This window comes from Pelodiscus sinensis, chromosome 1, assembly GCF_049634645.1.
Source record: "Pelodiscus sinensis isolate JC-2024 chromosome 1, ASM4963464v1, whole genome shotgun sequence".
NCBI lineage: Eukaryota > Metazoa > Chordata > Testudines > Trionychidae > Pelodiscus > Pelodiscus sinensis.
Window position 1 is genome coordinate 254,161,999 of NC_134711.1, and position 17,667 is coordinate 254,179,665.

Sequence of the window (17,667 nt, forward strand, 5' to 3'; positions counted from 1 at the left end):
CTCAACTTGCATCTGTAAATATGCTTGACTCAGATCAATCTTGCTGAACCTTTGTCCCCCAGCCAGGCCCGCAAAGATGTCATCGATGCGAGGAAGGGGGTATTGCTCTGCACATAAAACAGAGTTAACCGTGACCTTAAAATCCCCACAAATCCGAATAGAACCATCTTTCTTCAATATTGGAACTATTGGAGTTGCCCATGGACTATGGGTAACTGGTATTAGGACTCCATTTTTGACTAGGCGCTCCAGGTCTGCTTCAACTTTTGGTCTGATAGCATATGGCACAGTTCTGGCCTTCAGATATTTTGGTTGGCTACCAGGTTTAATGTTCAGTTTCACGGTGATTCCCCTCATACTTCCCAGATCCTCTCCAAAAACAGCAGCATGTCTCCTTAATATATCAATCAGACCTGTTTCTTCTTTAGTCATCCGGTGCACTTCTGCCCAGTCCAGTGGGATCTTCCTAAGCCATGATCTCCCCATTAAGGCTGGGTAATGGCCTTTCACCACAAACAGTGGTAATTCTGCAGTCCGTCCATTTAGTTCCACCTTAACATCAGTAGTGCCCAATAGGGGTACTGCTTCTCCTGTATATGTCTTCAGAATGATCTTTGTTGCCTTAAGTGGAAGATGCTTCAACTTTTCCTGATACACCGAGTTTGAGACCAATGAAACTGCTGCACCAGTGTCCACTTCCATGCGTACTGGTTTGCCATCCAACAGTGGGGTTACCCAGTATTCATGGGAGCCCCCTTTCAAAGACAAAACATAGCAGGGCACTTCTTCTTCAGACAAGGTGTCGCTTTGATCATCAGGCATCTGCTCGATGGTATGCAGATTTTCCTTTTTGTTCCGCCAGGCCACAGGCCTCTTTTTCTTTTGTTTACAGGCATGCTCAATGTGTCCTTTTTTTCCACACTGTCGACACACTAGGTTCTTACACCAGCATTCTGCGGCATGGTGACCTGTCTTACCACAGCGGTAACATTCCTGGCTCCCCACTGTTTTGTGAGTAGGTTCTTGGGACATTTTATGCACCCCAGGGGGTGCACTAAGGTATTGTGCCTCCTGTGTGGCCAGTTCCAGGGAGACCGCAATATCAATGGCCTTCTGTAAGGTGACCTGAGCTTCTGTTAACAGACGCCTCCGTATAGCTTCACTGTGCAGGCCACACACTAACCTGTCACGTATGGCTTCATTTAACATCTCCTTAAATTCACAGTGTTCAGCAAGCTTTTTCAAATTGGCTACAAATTGTACAATGGTTTCACTTTCCTTTTGGTCTCTGCTATGGAACCTGTACCTTTCTGCAATTACCAGTGGTTTTGGAGCATAATGTGACCCCAGGATTTCCACAATGTCACTGTAAGATTTGGTCTCTGGCTTAACAGGGAGCAGCAAACTGCGTAGCAGAGAATAGGTCTTAGCCCCTACAACACTTAAAAAACACCTTCTTCTCTTCTTTAATGTCATTTGCAATAACAAAAAGTTCAAAACGCTCAGTATATACGTGCCATTGCTCTACAGTCTCCTCAAAAGGTCCCAGTGGCCCAGTAAGTGTAGCCATGGCTGCTGCACTCCCCCCCTTTTTTATTCTTTTCCAGTCTCTGGGCTCCTTGATCTTAGGTTCAGTTTGCACAGGGTAGCAGTCAGTTCTTACCCCCACCTTCCAGAACAGCCAGAAAGAGTTTGTTTTCTTACATTGACTTCTACTTCTTTTGTTGCTGAAGGCAGCACAGGTATCCCATCCTCGTCGCCACTTGTTATGTCGTGGGGAGTTTCAGAGTATAGGAAGAAATCAGTGGAAAGGCAGAGAGCTGGAGTAGGTGCAAGTGTCCATTTTATTGCATAGCACAGAACTCACCAGAACAAGCCCAGACTAGCTGGGCTGACCCCAGTGACCTACTCAGTTACCATAACAACAAGATCTATATCTACAACCCAATATACAACAAGCAGCACTGGGACTCGCAGCCCCCAGGGAGCAGCACTGGGGCAGGGAGAGTCGGTTCCCAGCCCAGCCAAGCCAGTGACTCTGGGGTTGGAGCAGAAAGAGCCTGGGGCTGCCAAGCGCTAGCTCCAGCCCGGCTGGGTGCAGTGGGGCATGGGGAAGGGGCGCCATGCCCCTCCCCCCCCACAGCCTGTGTGGAGCAATGCAGCCTGGACCTCGGTGCCCATGTGTGACCAGCCACCCAGTCCCTGATCTGTGAAGCAGGCCCAGACCCGCCCCCTCCCAAAGCAAGAAGTCTGTAGCCGGGGGTGGGAGGTGGGGGGAGAGGAGGAGTTAATCTCTTGCATACCCAGGCCAAGCAAAGGCAGCCCCACAGATGCACGTGCACACACGCATCTCCTATCCCCCACCGCAGAAGGAAGCCGGAGCTGTTGCTCTAGCCTGCAGTTGTGTGGCTGAGGATGAAGCTGCAGCATGAGCTCTCTGCTGCACAAGAGGAGGATCAGGACTGAGCTCCTACCCTACATGCCACTGACAAGCAGCTCGGTACTGGGGTTGCCAACCCTTAATCTAGATAGTTTGATCTTATTTAGTGCGTTGGCCTTTCTGATTTTATTCTTACATATCTGTGGTATCTTACTATATATTTTAGAAGTGTGTTTGTCTGTCTGTCTGCCCATCTGCAAGTCCATTTGTTCAAGTACTCCAAATGGTAAGAGCTGGTATCACCAAACTCAGGATACATCTTCCTCTTGCCATAACTTAAAGCAACATAATGGTTTGGTTGTGCCAGGAAAACAGGATGTACCTGGAATGGGATTGCCTCTCATAAAACCAAACAGAAAAGAGACAGAATCACCAAATCAAGTATAGTCCTCAAAACTGACATAAGTAAGCAAATGTTGAAAGAGACTAAACTAAGATGAACCAGAAAAATAGGATGAGCCTGGAGTACAATTGTTTTCTGTCAAAAGAAGCTATAAGGCTACGTCTACATTGGCTCCTTTTCTGGAAGGGGCATGTTAATTTCAGAGGTCGTAATAGGGAAATCCGCGGGGGATTTAAATATCCCCCCCGGCATTTAAATAAAAATGTCCGCCGCTTTTTTCCGGCTTTTAGAAAAGCCGGAAAAGAGCGTCTACACTGGCCCCGAGCCTCCGGAAAAAAAGCCCTTTTCCGGAGGATCTTATTCCTACTTTGAAGTCTTTGAAGTAGGAATAAGATCCTCCGGAAAAGGCTTTTTTTCCGGAGGATCGGGGCCAGTGTAGACGCTCTTTTCCGGCTTTTCTAAAAGCCGGAAAAAAGCGGCGGACATTTTTATTTAAATGCCGCGGGGGATATTTAAATCCCCCGTGGATTTCCCTATTACAACCTCTGAAATTAACATGCCCCTTCCAGAAAAGGGGCCAATGTAGACGAGCCCTATCTGTATTTTCAAGGAAATAGCCTTCATCTCTGGACTAACAGGGCAGAATAAGATTAGATAGAAAAGTTAGAGCCCAGGAGTTATTTGGAGAAGCCCTGAAAGACTTTAGAAACTGCCATCAAATTACATCTCTGCTACCATTTGTGATTACAAACTGATTTACAAATATCTAGCTATATCTATATAACTAGATATAGATATATATACATATAAACACACACACAGACACACACACACACACACATATATATATATTGTCGGGTTTAACCTCCCAATAACACACACTTCTTTTTCTTAGCTAGTAAATCTTTAATTTACTATAGAATTATATGCCATCATTGTGTTTAGTGTAATACTGAGGGTACCAATTGATCTGGTCGCTTGGGATTGGGCACAACCTGATATGTGATTTTTGCAATTTTATAACAAAGTCTACATGGTAAGACTGGTGCAGTAAATCCAGAGTTCACATTTGTCACTGTTTTGGTGAAACCTAATTATAAAACACACCACCAGCTTGGGCTGTCTGCCCTATGTTCTAAGTCTGCCTTGAGGTAAAGTACTCAAAGTTGTGAGCCACTCCAGACAGCATCACATAATGTCAGCAGTTCTGGATTCTGATCTGGACTGAGAAGTTAGGAGGGGAACTGTTTGGTGGTACAAAAGGAAGTACTTGAGCAAACCATCTTCCCCTACTCACAATCACTCAACATATGTCTGGCAACATATGTAAGGAAGAGTCCTTGGGGTGTATGAATAAGAATGGGATTTTGCCTACGGCCCAGTGATGGATTAATCCAGCAGAAAATATACCAAGTCTTATGTTCCTGTGGCTCTCTCGTTATTTTTTAACTAAGCACATCACATGATGGAATTCTGACTGGGACTATAGGAACTAACATAAATAATATAAATATCTCTCAAAGGAATATGATAGATACTATTTTTACTCTCACCTATGTTTTAACCTTTTATCACCTAGTAGCCTCATGATTGGCATTGGTTTAGCTTTGTCTTTTAGTAACTGTACCAGCAGCAGTAAAACTGCTGGATTCTGATTTTAGGCATAAATCTGGTGTAACACAGATCAGGACCTGTTTGGCTGTGTTTTCACAGGGCTTCCATGAATGGAATGTTTTGCTAATAGTGGCTCTCCTGGGCCTCACAGGAAAGGCAAATATAAAAATACTGCACATGGCAAGTAATATGCCATGCTCAGAGTAACGTTATATAGCTCATGGAAAAGCTCACTCATTCACAATGTAGTATTTCTTTGACAATACTTTCTGTAAAAATAAATAAATTAAATTGGCCAGCTTTGGAATCTAAATATACTCCATACATACTATACAGGCAGTCCCCGGGTTACATGGATCCGACTTACATCGGATCCCTACTTACAAACGGGGTGAGGCAACCCCGCACTAGCTCCCCCCCCCCCAGCAGACCAGGGAGACGCGAAGCTAGCGCCCCCCCCCCCCCCCCCAGCAGCCCAGGGAGACACGGAGCGGCTTTTCTCAGCAGGCACCTCAGCTTGAGAATAAAGGACTGAGGGAAGTGAGGTGTGGGAGAATAAAATTGAGCTCTGGAGAAATGTTTGGCTAGAGTTTCCCCTATAATATGTACCAGTTCCAACTTACATACAAATTCAACTTAAGAACAAACCTACAGTCCCTAATTTATACGTAACCCGGGGACTGGCTGTAATCATAAAGCCAAAGTAATTAATTTATTTTCATATCAACGGGAATGAAAGGAATTACATCCTTGAATTACTGAGGAAGATGCAGATTTCAGTACAAAACAGGACTAAGCATTGAGATCATCATTTGACTAGTATGAGTATAGCTGATCTAGCAAAAGTTTATCAACTGCAAAGTTATCTATTTGGGCAAGCACTTTTTATGATAGAAGGTGACTTTTCCAATCCAGTTTCAGTAATGCTTGTTAGTTCCTTGAACTGCTCTTTAATACTTGGGTTTATGAATTCAGTTATTGATGAAGTCTGGAGTACAAATTATAGTTCTCAGAGGTCCATGGAAACAAAAAATACTGTTGATCTTTGTTAAAGCCACTACTTTGTAAGGAACAGCGATACAATATGTCTAATAAGGAAAACATTATAAGGCTTGGCAGAGGAGCCTTCACTGCCAAACTTACAAGCACTTACACACCTCTGACACTACAGCCAAGGAGGCACAAACTCCAGTGGTGAGAGACGCTTTCACAGAAAACAAAGCATATGGATTGAAATCACTTAGTACTGTTGGAGAGTCAAGTTAAGTAGTCATAGAACTTACATTTTTAAAACATTTCAGTGGGAATCCTCAGCTGAGACTCTACCTCATAGGCTCATAAGGGCAGAATGGACTATCATGATCATCTAGTCTGATATCCTGAACATCTTAAAAAACAACAAATAGTCTAGCAGCACTTTAAAGACTAACAAAGCATATATCATGAGCTTTCGTCAGCACAACCCATTTCTTCAGATGAATGGACATCATGGGCCACCCAACCTGTACTAGACCCCTAACATGTATCTGATTCACTGAAGACTTCAAATAATGATTTAAAGACTTCAAGTTACAGAGACTCCACCATTTATACAAGTTTAAAACTGCAAGTGATCTTTGCCTCATGCTGCAGAGGAAGGCAAAAAACCAACCAAACAAAAAACCCCAGGTATCCGATAATCTTACCCCAGGGAGAATTCCTTCCCAATCCCATTAAAAGCCATCAGTCAGGCCCAGAGCATGTGGGAAAGATCCACCTTCTGACACAGGGGAATGAATTCTCTGAGGTAACTCAGAGCTCTCCCATTACAGTGTCTCACCACTGGTTGTTGGAAATAGTTACTTTGACGGAGCCCCCCACCCCATGCTTTGTGAACTGGACTCATGGATATGAATATACATAACTCAAAGGTGGTTTGAGAGAATTATTTCATGTAACCCATCACTCTTCATGTAATGGTCTGCTGGTTCTGTTTATCTTACTATGTTGTATGTATCATTTGTGTGGATAAAATTAGACACGTGGAGTTAGGAATAATTTGTGTTTCCAATGTGTGAATTGGAGACCTGGAGGGTGTTACCCTCAACTTCTAGATGAACCACTGTAAAACAACCTTTTGTCCTTAAGTCTGAGCAGTGGTTGGTAGGGAGTGGCCTCAACTCCTCAACAAAAGGAATAGGAAAGGAGAGGCCTGGGTCTTTTGGCTGGGCTGCACCTGAAGGAAGGAGCCTGAGACTCCAGGGTGGGGAAGAGAGCGCTGGATTAGAGTGGCAGCTGGAAAAGAGGTTTTAGGGAGAGTTTAAGTTTGTACTGAGGTTTCAGTGGAGAATTAGCCAAGCGGTTTGTTTCTTTTGATTATTTGTAACCTACTTTGCTCTGCCTACTTTCTCTTATTACTACTTAAATCCTACTGCTTCAACTTAATAAAACCACTTTTATTTCTATCAAATCCAGTGTAAGCGATTGTTACCGGGGTGGGGGGGAGCATCCAGTGTGCACATTCCCCCTTTCATTGCTAAAGGGGGCTTGCTTAATTCTTTGGGGTTTGATCCCATCTGGGGAGTGCTCTCTCAGGAGGGTGGGCCCTAAACTGCACTCTCCTTGGACCTGAAGTGGTTCAGTGTCTGTACTGCTTCTCAGCGGGGGTAGGGCTGGGGCCTTGGCTGGGGAGACCAGCGGGGCTGGCCCAGCAGGACTGGGTGGTGAGGAGGCCCAGAGAGCAGGAAGTTGAGTGGCAGTGGCAGTGGCAGAACCCCAGGAGGCACCCCGGAGGGGTCGTCTGTGACTGCAACCATCACAGTTAATTCTGACAGTCACTGATTGAGTACATGCCTTTGTAGGTACAGGTGAACCTCAGAAATCCATGACTCTCTGGTCCAGCAATGTCCGTGGTCTGGCCGGGTCAGGGATGTTGCTGGACCAAAAAGCCTCCGGAGCAACACAGGGGCTGGGGAGCCCCGGCTGGGCCAGGAAGCGTCTGGGGAGCCTCTGCTCTGGCCCATAACCCCCAGCATCAGTGAGGCCAGGTGGTGACCCAGAAGTTCCCACCCAGGCTGGGGAATTCCCAGCATTAGCAGGGACACATGGCTGGGGGGGGGGCCTCACGGGGAACCCCCAGCTGCAGCTGGGATGTCTGTGGCAGGGTGGCCCCAGCCAGGAACCCCAGGAATCCCCCAGTGGCAGCAGGGCCAGGGTGGCCAGGTAGTCTCTGCTGGGGAATCCCTGGCTGAAGCAGGGCTGGTGGCAGCTGGGTGGCCCCAGCTGGGAACCCTGGGGAAAACCCTGCAGCAGCAGGACTGAACTATCTAAAGAATTTTGGGTTAAAACTTGGCCCCAGTGAATTCAACAGCAAAAATCCCAGTGTCTTCAATAATGCCAGAACCACAGAGTATCAAACAGAGAAAGCAGAGAACATGCAGTGTCACCCTATTGCCCGTAATAACATTATGCCCTTTGTGGATTTTAAGGATGGAGTGAGAGCCCATACAATCCTAAATTCTCACTTTTCCATTTCTTCCCATAGACATAAAGCTAGTGGCATGATTTTCAGAACTGCATAACACACAAATGAACAGGCAAAACTGCATCTGATTTGATGTACAATTGTTACTACATAGATATACATGAAATATTTCCACACAAATGGCAAACTGTCAGTTTGGGTCCTCAGTTATTATTATGATAGTAGCTGTGTGTTTAGATGAGGTGTACCAAATATACACACTCATGTCTTTTTGTAAACACATTTCAAAATGCATCCAGTTCTAAATGTCAAATCAAGTATCTTTTTGTTTTCAGATGCTAAACTAGTCCTCTAGGTTTTTCCACTATGGTAGGATAACTTGAAAACAGTGCTGGCCTACATCTTGTAGAGGTCTGACTTTTCTATACTGGAAGGTACCTCCCAATCTATTAAGTCTCCTTGTTTAATCTCTCAGGGTGATCCAAAATGAATTCAAAAGACGAGTCATCCTTTTTATATCACAAAGGATAAAAAAGGTGGTCTTTTATATTTAATTCCCTAATTCATAGTACACGATTGAGATGAAAGCTTTTCCTTCAGGTTCTTCGGCCTTTTTCATCTAGAGAAAAATAGCTACATATTGTACCTCTGATTCCCCAGAGTATTTGCTGTTTTCTCTATTCACCAGCCCTATTTCCATACCCACATCTGCAAGAAAAAAAACAGATGTCCCACAGAAAGGCAGAATTTGTGCATTATGTATTATTAAATCCTTCCACACAAGATTCACTCTGCTCTTGCAAGTACTGTATAGGAAGAGAAAGCACTGGAAACAATGAATTATAATAGAATTTCTCCTGCCAACCACATTAAGTCTTCAGACTAATCCTCAGGGTAGAACTTAACACATTAAAGTACACAGGACACATTTAATATCAAAATAGGGCATTTCTGACAGATGAAAGACCTTGAGGCTTAAACATAACTGTCTGCAACCTTTTTCCATCAGAGAGCAATCCGTAGCCCTTAATTAATTCTTGGCATTTCTTTGGAGGCCAAAATTGTACTTACTTTCATTCAATTTTAAGAAAAAAATAGGAAAGACTAGAGATAACAGCATGCTTCAGTTGTAAAGAAAAAAGGTTACTTTTTGTTAATGGAACGAAAGGAGTAATTGTATTTGAGCTTGAATCTTCATACCATTGCAGCTACAACCCTCAAATAATAATATGGATGAAATCCAGGTCCTAAAGTAAATGGCAACATTCCCTACCTTTCAGGCAATCTTAGCACACCTCTGTAACTGTAATATCTTTGGGCACATTACGGCACCACACTGACATACAATGGAAATAAACACCATATAAAAGCTTAAATCTCAAAAGGTTACCTGAACATGTGTTATGAGATCATATATACACCAAGTACTGTAGCAAGTATTATGCACATTTCCAACCTTCTCTGCAGTAAAGTAAAATAGAAAATCTTACAACCAGACTTTCAGGTCTGGAAAGAGGTGAAATTAGCAGGATGGTGGTTTGTGTGCTTTTTTATGTGTACTGTCATGTCTTATTAATGATATTACGCCATGATTAACATGTTTAAAATTCACCAATTGAGGATCAGACACATGCTTAGATTCCAAGCACTTATTGTAATGTTGAGTTCCAATCTCAGCTCACAGATACCGATGGCTCTGCTGACAGACTCTCACTTCTAGCTCTCATCTAACATATGCAAAGCTTTTAAATAAATCATTATTAATAATTGGGGATTAAATATTTCATGCCAGACCTACACTGAACTCTGACTTGAGTTAACAATTTAATTCTAATGTACAACAATCCACATTTATTCAGCACCAATATTACCTTAATTCACAAAGTGATGGTTTTAACATATATACACAAAGAAATCTTACCTGGATAATGTGTTTCAGTTTATCAATAATTTGACTTATTACAGGATCTGTGCCTTTCACTTTTACTTCCGGATTTGCAGACTGAGCTTTGATTCCATTGCCAACCACCCGGTGGGTGTAGCTAATATAACAAAAGAAATATGACTTAGTAAACTTTTATAACTTCTTCAGAGATTGGATTTACGTGTAAACACAAACTTAATTGGCACTGCCATTCCATTTTAATGACTGCATGTGTATTTTGTCCAGGTAGGTTTTGTTACCGAAAAGTTACAGAGCAGGGTAAAATTGATATATTTTACAAAGTTGTGCTATGATGAGTCCTTTTTAGTTATTTCTGACCAATTTTAATGAAAAATAAGAATTGTGAAAGGACAATACACCTTCGTGTAGATTATACCTGTCTGTAAGGTAGTCTTTTTTTATTTTGTTATGTGAATGAAAATTGGCTCTTGCTTTGTATCTCTATCTTGACATTTTCTGCCAGCTGTTAATCAATTAAAAAGTAAAAGAATCTTGTGGTAAAAGTAAAAGATGCCATCACAGAGGTGTTACATACCAAAATTCCCCCTGCTAGATGTGCACATGGTAAGTCATCATGGCATATTCAAATTCTGCACAATCTGAATTTTCATTTTGAACAATTTCTGGGGGGGGGGGGGGGTTTCTGAAGAGAATTTCCTACATATTGAGTTAGCATGAAAAGGTGATCTTTGCCTGAATTTGCAAAGAGCCAGAATCAATAGCTTTGAAGACTGTGGTTTCCCTTTGTTGTTGTTATTGTTGTTCTTTATATAATTGGGTTAGAGTTAACTCTAAGCCTCATGAGGATCATTTAGTGTCAACAGTAACTACTTTGCTGATGGTCACTTTGGCAAGTGAAATAGAAGACAGGCTGGGAGTGAAACCCATGGAAAGTGGGAATTGGGGCAAAGAAAGAACAGAGAAAGTAAACAAAGAGAAGATGAAAAGAAACAGTGTGGGTATCAGAGCATGAGTGTGATTTAGAGTCAGAATGGAGGTTAATGTCAGGAGCCATGCCAAAAGTCATAGGCAGATCAGTAGTAGGGTTGATGAGCAGGGACTGGAGCAAGGTAAGAAAGCAAGATCCAACAATGACCCACAGTTCTCATCTATTTGCTTGAAGAGAGATCCTGTTCACAGTGCTGATGCCTCTTAGGGTATAAGGAGTTCCATTGGTTCTATTCTTAGCTGGGCCCACATGAAGGAGTTGGAAATGGCCAAGCAAACTGTGGGGACAAAAGCATGGGTGGTCTTCCCCTACAATCACTGACAGCTGTGTTCCAAAATAGTTACATTCTTCCCTAAAATCCGCCAAAAATATATCCAGTCTTTAGTTGGAGATGTGTATCCCATCATCTCTAAAGAAGATGGACACCAAATAGCATAAGATATTTTGGTGAGTAATCACTGATCTTCCCCGCACGTATACAAATTTAGCCATCTCCCAATTCACAACTCTTCTGGCCTTGCCAATGTGGGAGCCCAACATATCCTCTACAGCAGCATTTCAGACTAGTTTATAGTCACTCCTGGGAGAAAAAAGCTCTAAATGTCTGTGTCCTAATGATTAAGTCAGTCCTTTTACAATTTCCCCCAAGTGTACAACAACCAAGTCTGCTGTCTTCTCTCTGGTCATTAAAGTTCACATAAAAGGGGCATTTGCTGGTCTTAGAGCATGTCTCTCTTGCCACATTAGCTGTGAACCTCTAGGAAAACTAGCACTATCTGTGAGCCAACATTAACATATTCAAACATTGACTCTCATGTCCCCTTCCTCTCCTCTTTGCACCTTTCTCTATATACCAACTCAGAGCTGCCGATAAAGAAAAGTTATTTACTAGTTCCCTTAATAGAAGAACAAGAGGACATCAAATGAAATTAATGGGTAGCAGGTTTAAAACTAATAAAAGAAAGTTCTTCTCCACACAGCGTATAGTCAACCTGGGGAACTCCTTGCCAGAGGAAGCTGTGAAGGCTAGGACTATAACAGAGTTTAAAGAGAAGTGTCACGGGGCGAGACCCCTGTCCGCCGCCCCCACTGTTTTGTTTACAGTCAGATGGTGCCCAATGCACCGCTTGCTTGCGCGCCTCCTTGGCGGAGTGGGGGGTCCGGGCCCGCCCTCACTCCGGACCCCGACCCAGGGCCCTGACACCGAGAGCGTGCCTCTCGGTGGTAGCAGGGGGGTAGTACCCCAAACGCACCTGCTCCCGGGATACACGACCCGCCCTGGGTCCAACTCCACTCCGCCGGCCGCTGCCCCGCTTACCGGGTTGCTCCGCTCCCTGCCTTCCCGTCCGGGACCGCTCCGCTCGGGGCTCCTCTGCCCGTCACTCGCCTTCCCTCCTCCTGGCTTTCCCCCCGCCGCTCTCGTTCCGGCCCTTTTTTGCTCCTCTCCACTTCCGGGTTCCCCCCTCCCTCCTCCGTCGTCGCCCTCGTGACGTCACCCGCCACGCTCCCGGGCGCGCCGTGATGACGCGCCGCGGCCTCCGCGTCCCCGTTCCCTGCGTCCTCCGGCGCTGAGGCGCCTGCGTCCCTCTCTCCCGCGGCCCCCGCTGCCGCTTGCGAGTGGCGGGGCGGTTCTGCCCCGTCACACATCTCCCCCCTTCCTACGGTCTGTCCGCCCTCCGGTTGCTCGTCACCCGGCAGCCGCGAAAGACAGTCCGCGTTCACGTTATCTTTACCAGGTCTGTGTTTAATGTCAAAACGGAAAGGTTGCAAGCTCAGGTACCATCGCATTATCCGTGCGTTGTTGTCCTTCATGGACTGCATCCATCTCAGTGGCGCGTGGTCCGTCACCAGCGTGAAGGTGTTGCCTGTAAGAAAGTAGCGTAAGGAGTCTATGGCCCATTTGATGGCCAGCGCTTCCTTCTCTATCACGGCATAGTTCCTCTCCCTAGGGAACAGCTTCCGGCTTAGGTAGGCTACGGGGTACTCTGCACCCTCCTCCTCCTGTGCGAGGACTGCCCCGAGCCCTACCTCGGAGGCGTCAGTCTGCAAAAGAAACGGCTTCTCGAAATCGGGGGACCGTAGCACTGGCCCCGATACCAGGCATTGCCGGAGCGCCTCAAACGCCCGCACCCCTTGGGGCGTCCATACCACCCTCTGGGGTTTCTCTTTCTTTGTCAGGTCTGTTAACGGGGCCGCCAAGGAGGCAAAATGTTTTATAAACCGTCTATAGTACCCCGCAAGGCCCAGGAACTGGCGTACTTGCCGTTTGGTGTGGGGTCGGGGGTAATCCCTAATGGCGCATACCTTGTCTAGTAGTGGTTTTAGCCGGCCCCTCCCCACCGTATACCCGAGGTAGGATACCTCCCTCTTCCCGAACTGGCACTTCTTGGGATTAGCTGTGAGCCCGGCCCGTTGGAGCGTTCGCAGGACGGCTCCCAGCTGCTGTAGATGCTCCTCCCACGTCCTGCTGAAGACGACGATGTCATCTATGTATGCTGTGGCGTAGTCGCGATGGTCCTCCAGGATCTCGTCCATCAGCCTCTGGAATGTAGCTGCTGCGCCGTGTAACCCGAACGGCATGGTGACGAATTGGAATAGTCCGAACGGGGTGGCGAACGCTGTCTTCTCCCTGGCCGCCGGCGTCAGGGGTATTTGCCAGTACCCTTTCGTAAGGTCGATCGTTGATAAGTATTCCGCCCGCCCCAGGCGCTCCAGTAGCTCATCCACCCTGGGCATGGGGTATGCATCGAACTTTGATACCGCGTTTAACTTACGGAAGTCGATGCAGAACCGTACAGCTCCGTCCTTCTTCGGGACCAGTACGATGGGGCTCCGCCACTCGCTCCGTGATTTTTCCACCACTCCCCACCGCAACATGTCCTGCAGCTCTTTTTGGAACGTGTCCCACAACTTCCGGGGGATGGGGCGTACCGGATCCCTCACTCGACTCCCCGGTTCTGTCGTGATCTCGTGGCATGCCCGGGTCGTCCTCCCTGGCCGGCTCGTCAGGCTGGCTGCCGCCTGCTGTAGTACCGCCCGAAGTTGTGCCTGTTGAGTATGGTTTAGTTCCCTCCCCATGGGGCTGGCCGCCCAGGTGACCTCCTCCTCGCCCCAGGGTCCGAACTCAATCTCCGTGCTAAGGGCTTCCGATGGGGGCTCCTCCCGGGGTACCCATCGTTTTAACAGATTGACGTGGTACACTTGGCTCTGCCGGTGCTTTCCCCCTACCTGGACTTCATAGTCCACCTCCCCAATCCTCTTGGTCACCCGGTAAGGTCCCTGCCACTTGGCCAATAATTTAGACTCCCCTGCCGGCAGTAGGACCAACACTGGGTCGCCCGGGTGGAAGACCCTCAGCCGCGTCCCCGTGTTGTAGTGGCGGGCCTGGGTTTCTTGGGCTTTTTTTAGATTTTCTTGCGCCCACCTGCCTATAGTTCGCATGCGGTCCCGCAACTTGATTACGTATTGGACCGCCCCCAGTGCAGTGGATGCCTGCTCTTCCCAACCCTCCCGCACCAGATCTAGTATGCCCCGCGGGCGTCGGCCGTACAATAGCTCGAACGGAGAGAACCCTACCGAGGACTGCGGTACCTCTCGTATTGCGAAGAGCAGGGGTGGCAGCAGCTTGTCCCAGTCTCGTGGGTCATCTTGGACCAGCCTCCGCAACATGGCTTTTAGGGTTTTGTTGAAACGTTCTACCAGCCCGTCCGTCTGAGGGTGGTAGGCTGCGGTGCGAATCTTCTTTATCTGCAGCCATCTGCACAGCTCTTTCATTAGGCGCGATACCAAGTTCGTCCCCTGGTCCGTCAGGATCTCTTTCGGGAGCCCGACGCGGGCGAACATTTTCACTAGCTCGTCGGCTATTGTGGCCGCGTTGGTCTTGCGTAGGGGAACAGCCTCCGGGTAGCGGGTGGCGTAATCAACCACCACTAATATATACTGGTGCCCTCTCCGAGTCCGCTCCAAGGGCCCCACGAGGTCCAAACCTATCCTCTCGAAGGGTTCGGACACTAGCGGCATGGGTACGAGGGCCGCCCGTGGGACCCGGGCCTCTGCTGTCCGTTGGCACTGGGGGCATGATCTACAAAAGTTCTTGACATCCTGGTATACCCCTGGCCAGTAAAACCGTTGGATCACCCGTTGTTGTGTCTTCTCAATTCCCAAGTGCCCGGCCCAGGGATTGTCGTGGGCCATCTCCATCACCCGCCACCGGTACGCTTTTGGGACGAGTAGCTGGGTTTCCCCGCCTGCTGTCCCTGGGACCCGGTACAGCCGGTCCCCTTGGATCTCGAAGTGGGGTCCCTGTTCGCTCTGCTGTTGGGTCCCCTCGTCCTCCACCCGGGGCTCTAGCGCGTTTTCCCAGGCGTGCTGTAATGACGGGTCCTCCCGCTGCAAGGCTAAGAAGTCGCCGGTATCGACCTCTAGGGTCACCCGCGCCTCTTCCCCGTCTAGCCCCTGTGGGGGCATCGTCTCCTCCTCCTCCTCCTGGGTAGCCCATGCCTCCCGCGTGTCCCTTACGCCGGTAGGGCCCCGTTCCCCTAGCAGCCGCCGCAGCCCGGGCCAATCCCGGCCTAGTAACACGGGGTAGGGTAGTCGGTGAGCCACTGCTACTCGTAACTCCCCGCCCTGGCTCCCGTCGTGTAGCCTCACCCGGGCCGTCGGGTACGGCCGGGTGTCCCCGTGTACGCACTTGATCCAAACTTGGGCCCCCGTGTGCCCTGATCTTCCTAACGCGTCTCTCCGCACTAACGTTTGTCCACACCCCGAGTCTAGAACGGCCTCTACTACCTCCCCGTTCAAGCGTATCCGCCTTATCATGCGGGCCCGGCTTACCTCCTGCCGCGGGCCCTTCCGGGGTCTAGGTTGGCCGTAAGTGCAGTCCATCATAGGGCAGTCCCGACGGATGTGGCCTTCCTGGCCGCACTGGTAGCACGTCGGTTTTGATTGGATCTTCTGCGTGTCCTCTGCCCTCTTCCCGACTTCGGCCCGGGGTTCCCCTTTTCCGTGGTCCTCAGTACCACGCCATACCGGGGCCAATCGCCGCTCCGGTCCTCGGACTGGGGGGCTTCCAGCCCTAGGCCCCGTGTTGTTCCGCCCTTCCTTCCCTTTGGGGCTAGGGCCTCCCCGACCCACCGGGTTGGTCGTTGCGCCTACCTTGCCAGGTCCTTCCAGCGTCTCGGCTGCCATGAAGTGCTCCATGAGCGTGACCGCTTCCTCTAGGGTCCCGGGCAGGTGTCGCCGGACCCACTGTTGGCCTTCCGCGGGGAGCACTTGCAGGTACTGTTCGAGTACGACCAGGTCGGCCACCTGAGTCGCGGTCTTGGTGGACGGTTCCAGCCACCGAAACCCGGCTTCCCGGATCCGCTGCGCCACTGCCCGTGGCCGCTCCCCTGTTGCATATCTGGCCGCCCGGAACCTCTGCCTATACGTCTCGGGCGAAATACCGAGTTGGTCGAGAATCGCCTCCTTGACCTTGTAGTAGCACAGCGAGTCCCGGTCGGACAAACTCCGGTAGGCGAGTTGGGCCGGACCGGACAGGTAAGGGGCGAGTATAGTAGCCCAGTGCTCTTGGGGCCAACGGGCCGCCGTGGCCACTCGTTCGAAAGTTACCAAGAACGCCTCGGCGTCGTCCTCGGCCCCCAGTTTGGTGAGCCTGATGGGGAGTCGCGCTGGGCCCGCCGCCTCCTCCTCTTCTTCATTGGTGGGTCCGACCAGTCCTGTCCCATCCTTCAGCTCCCTCACCAGCTGCTTCTGCTGCTCTCTAAACTCGGAGGTTAGTTGTCGCAACGCCTCCGTTTGTTGTCTCTGGAGCTGGCGCTGGCTATCCACCAGCCATTCTACAATTTTGTCGGCATCCATGGTGCCGTGTCCTATTTGAGATGGCAGTTAGGATAGAGTGGCCCTCCGCCAGTGAAAACGAAAGGCAAAACAAACCACCACCCTCGCACCCTAGGTTTCAGGGGCGCAAAAGTACCCACATTCTCCACCACGTGTCACGGGGCGAGACCCCTGTCCGCCGCCCCCACTGTTTTGTTTACAGTCAGATGGTGCCCAATGCACCGCTTGCTTACGCGCCTCCTTGGCGGAGTGGGGGGTCCGGGCCCGCCCTCACTCCGGACCCCGACCCAGGGCCCTGACACCGAGAGCGTGCCTCTCGGTGGTAGCAGGGGGGTAGTACCCCAAACGCACCTGCTCCCGGGATACACGACCCGCCCTGGGTCCAACTCCACTCCGCCGGCCGCTGCCCCGCTTACCGGGTTGCTCCGCTCCCTGCCTTCCCGTCCGGGACCGCTCCGCTCGGGGCTCCTCTGCCCGTCGCTCGCCTTCCCTCCTCCTGGCTTTCCCCCCGCCGCTCTCGTTCCGGCCCTTTTTTGCTCCTCTCCACTTCCGGGTTCCCCCCTCCCTCCTCCGTCGTCGCCCTCGTGACGTCACCCGCCACGCTCCCGGGCGCGCCGTGATGACGCGCCGCGGCCTCCGCGTCCCCGTTCCCTGCGTCCTCCGGCGCTGAGGCGCCTGCGTCCCTCTCTCCCGCGGCCCCCGCTGCCGCTTGCGAGTGGCGGGGCGGTTCTGCCCCGTCACAAGAAGCTAGATAATTTCATGGAGGTTAAGTCCATAAAAGGGTATTAGCCAGGGGATAAAATGGTGTTCTTGGCCTCTGTTTGTCAGAGGCTGGAGAGAGATGGCAGGAGACAAATCGCTTGATCATTGTCTTCGGTCCACCCTCTCTGGGGCACCTAGTGCTAGCCACTGTCAGCAGACAGGATACTGGGCTAGAGGGACTTTTGGTCTGACCCAGTACGGCCATTCTTTTGTTCTTATGAAAGTGTCAACCCTTCAGGTGGCCAAATGCATTATATGATGCCCATACATGAACTAACAACTCTGATGACCCAAACACTTCATTCTGAAGGAA

At 49.3% G+C, this 17,667-nt stretch overlaps 1 protein-coding gene across 4 annotated transcripts in view; it reads right to left on the reverse strand.

Moving 5' to 3' along the window:
* GPC5 (glypican 5) overlaps positions 1–17,667 on the reverse strand; it is a 955,140-nt gene that overhangs the window by 625,533 nt on the left and 311,940 nt on the right. For all 4 annotated transcript variants that reach the window (XM_006113650.4, XM_075918825.1, XM_075918826.1 and 1 more), the window contains exon 6: positions 9,782–9,902. In XM_006113650.4, the coding sequence (XP_006113712.2) occupies positions 9,782–9,902 (121 nt within the window). The remainder of the gene's footprint in view (positions 1–9,781; positions 9,903–17,667) is intronic.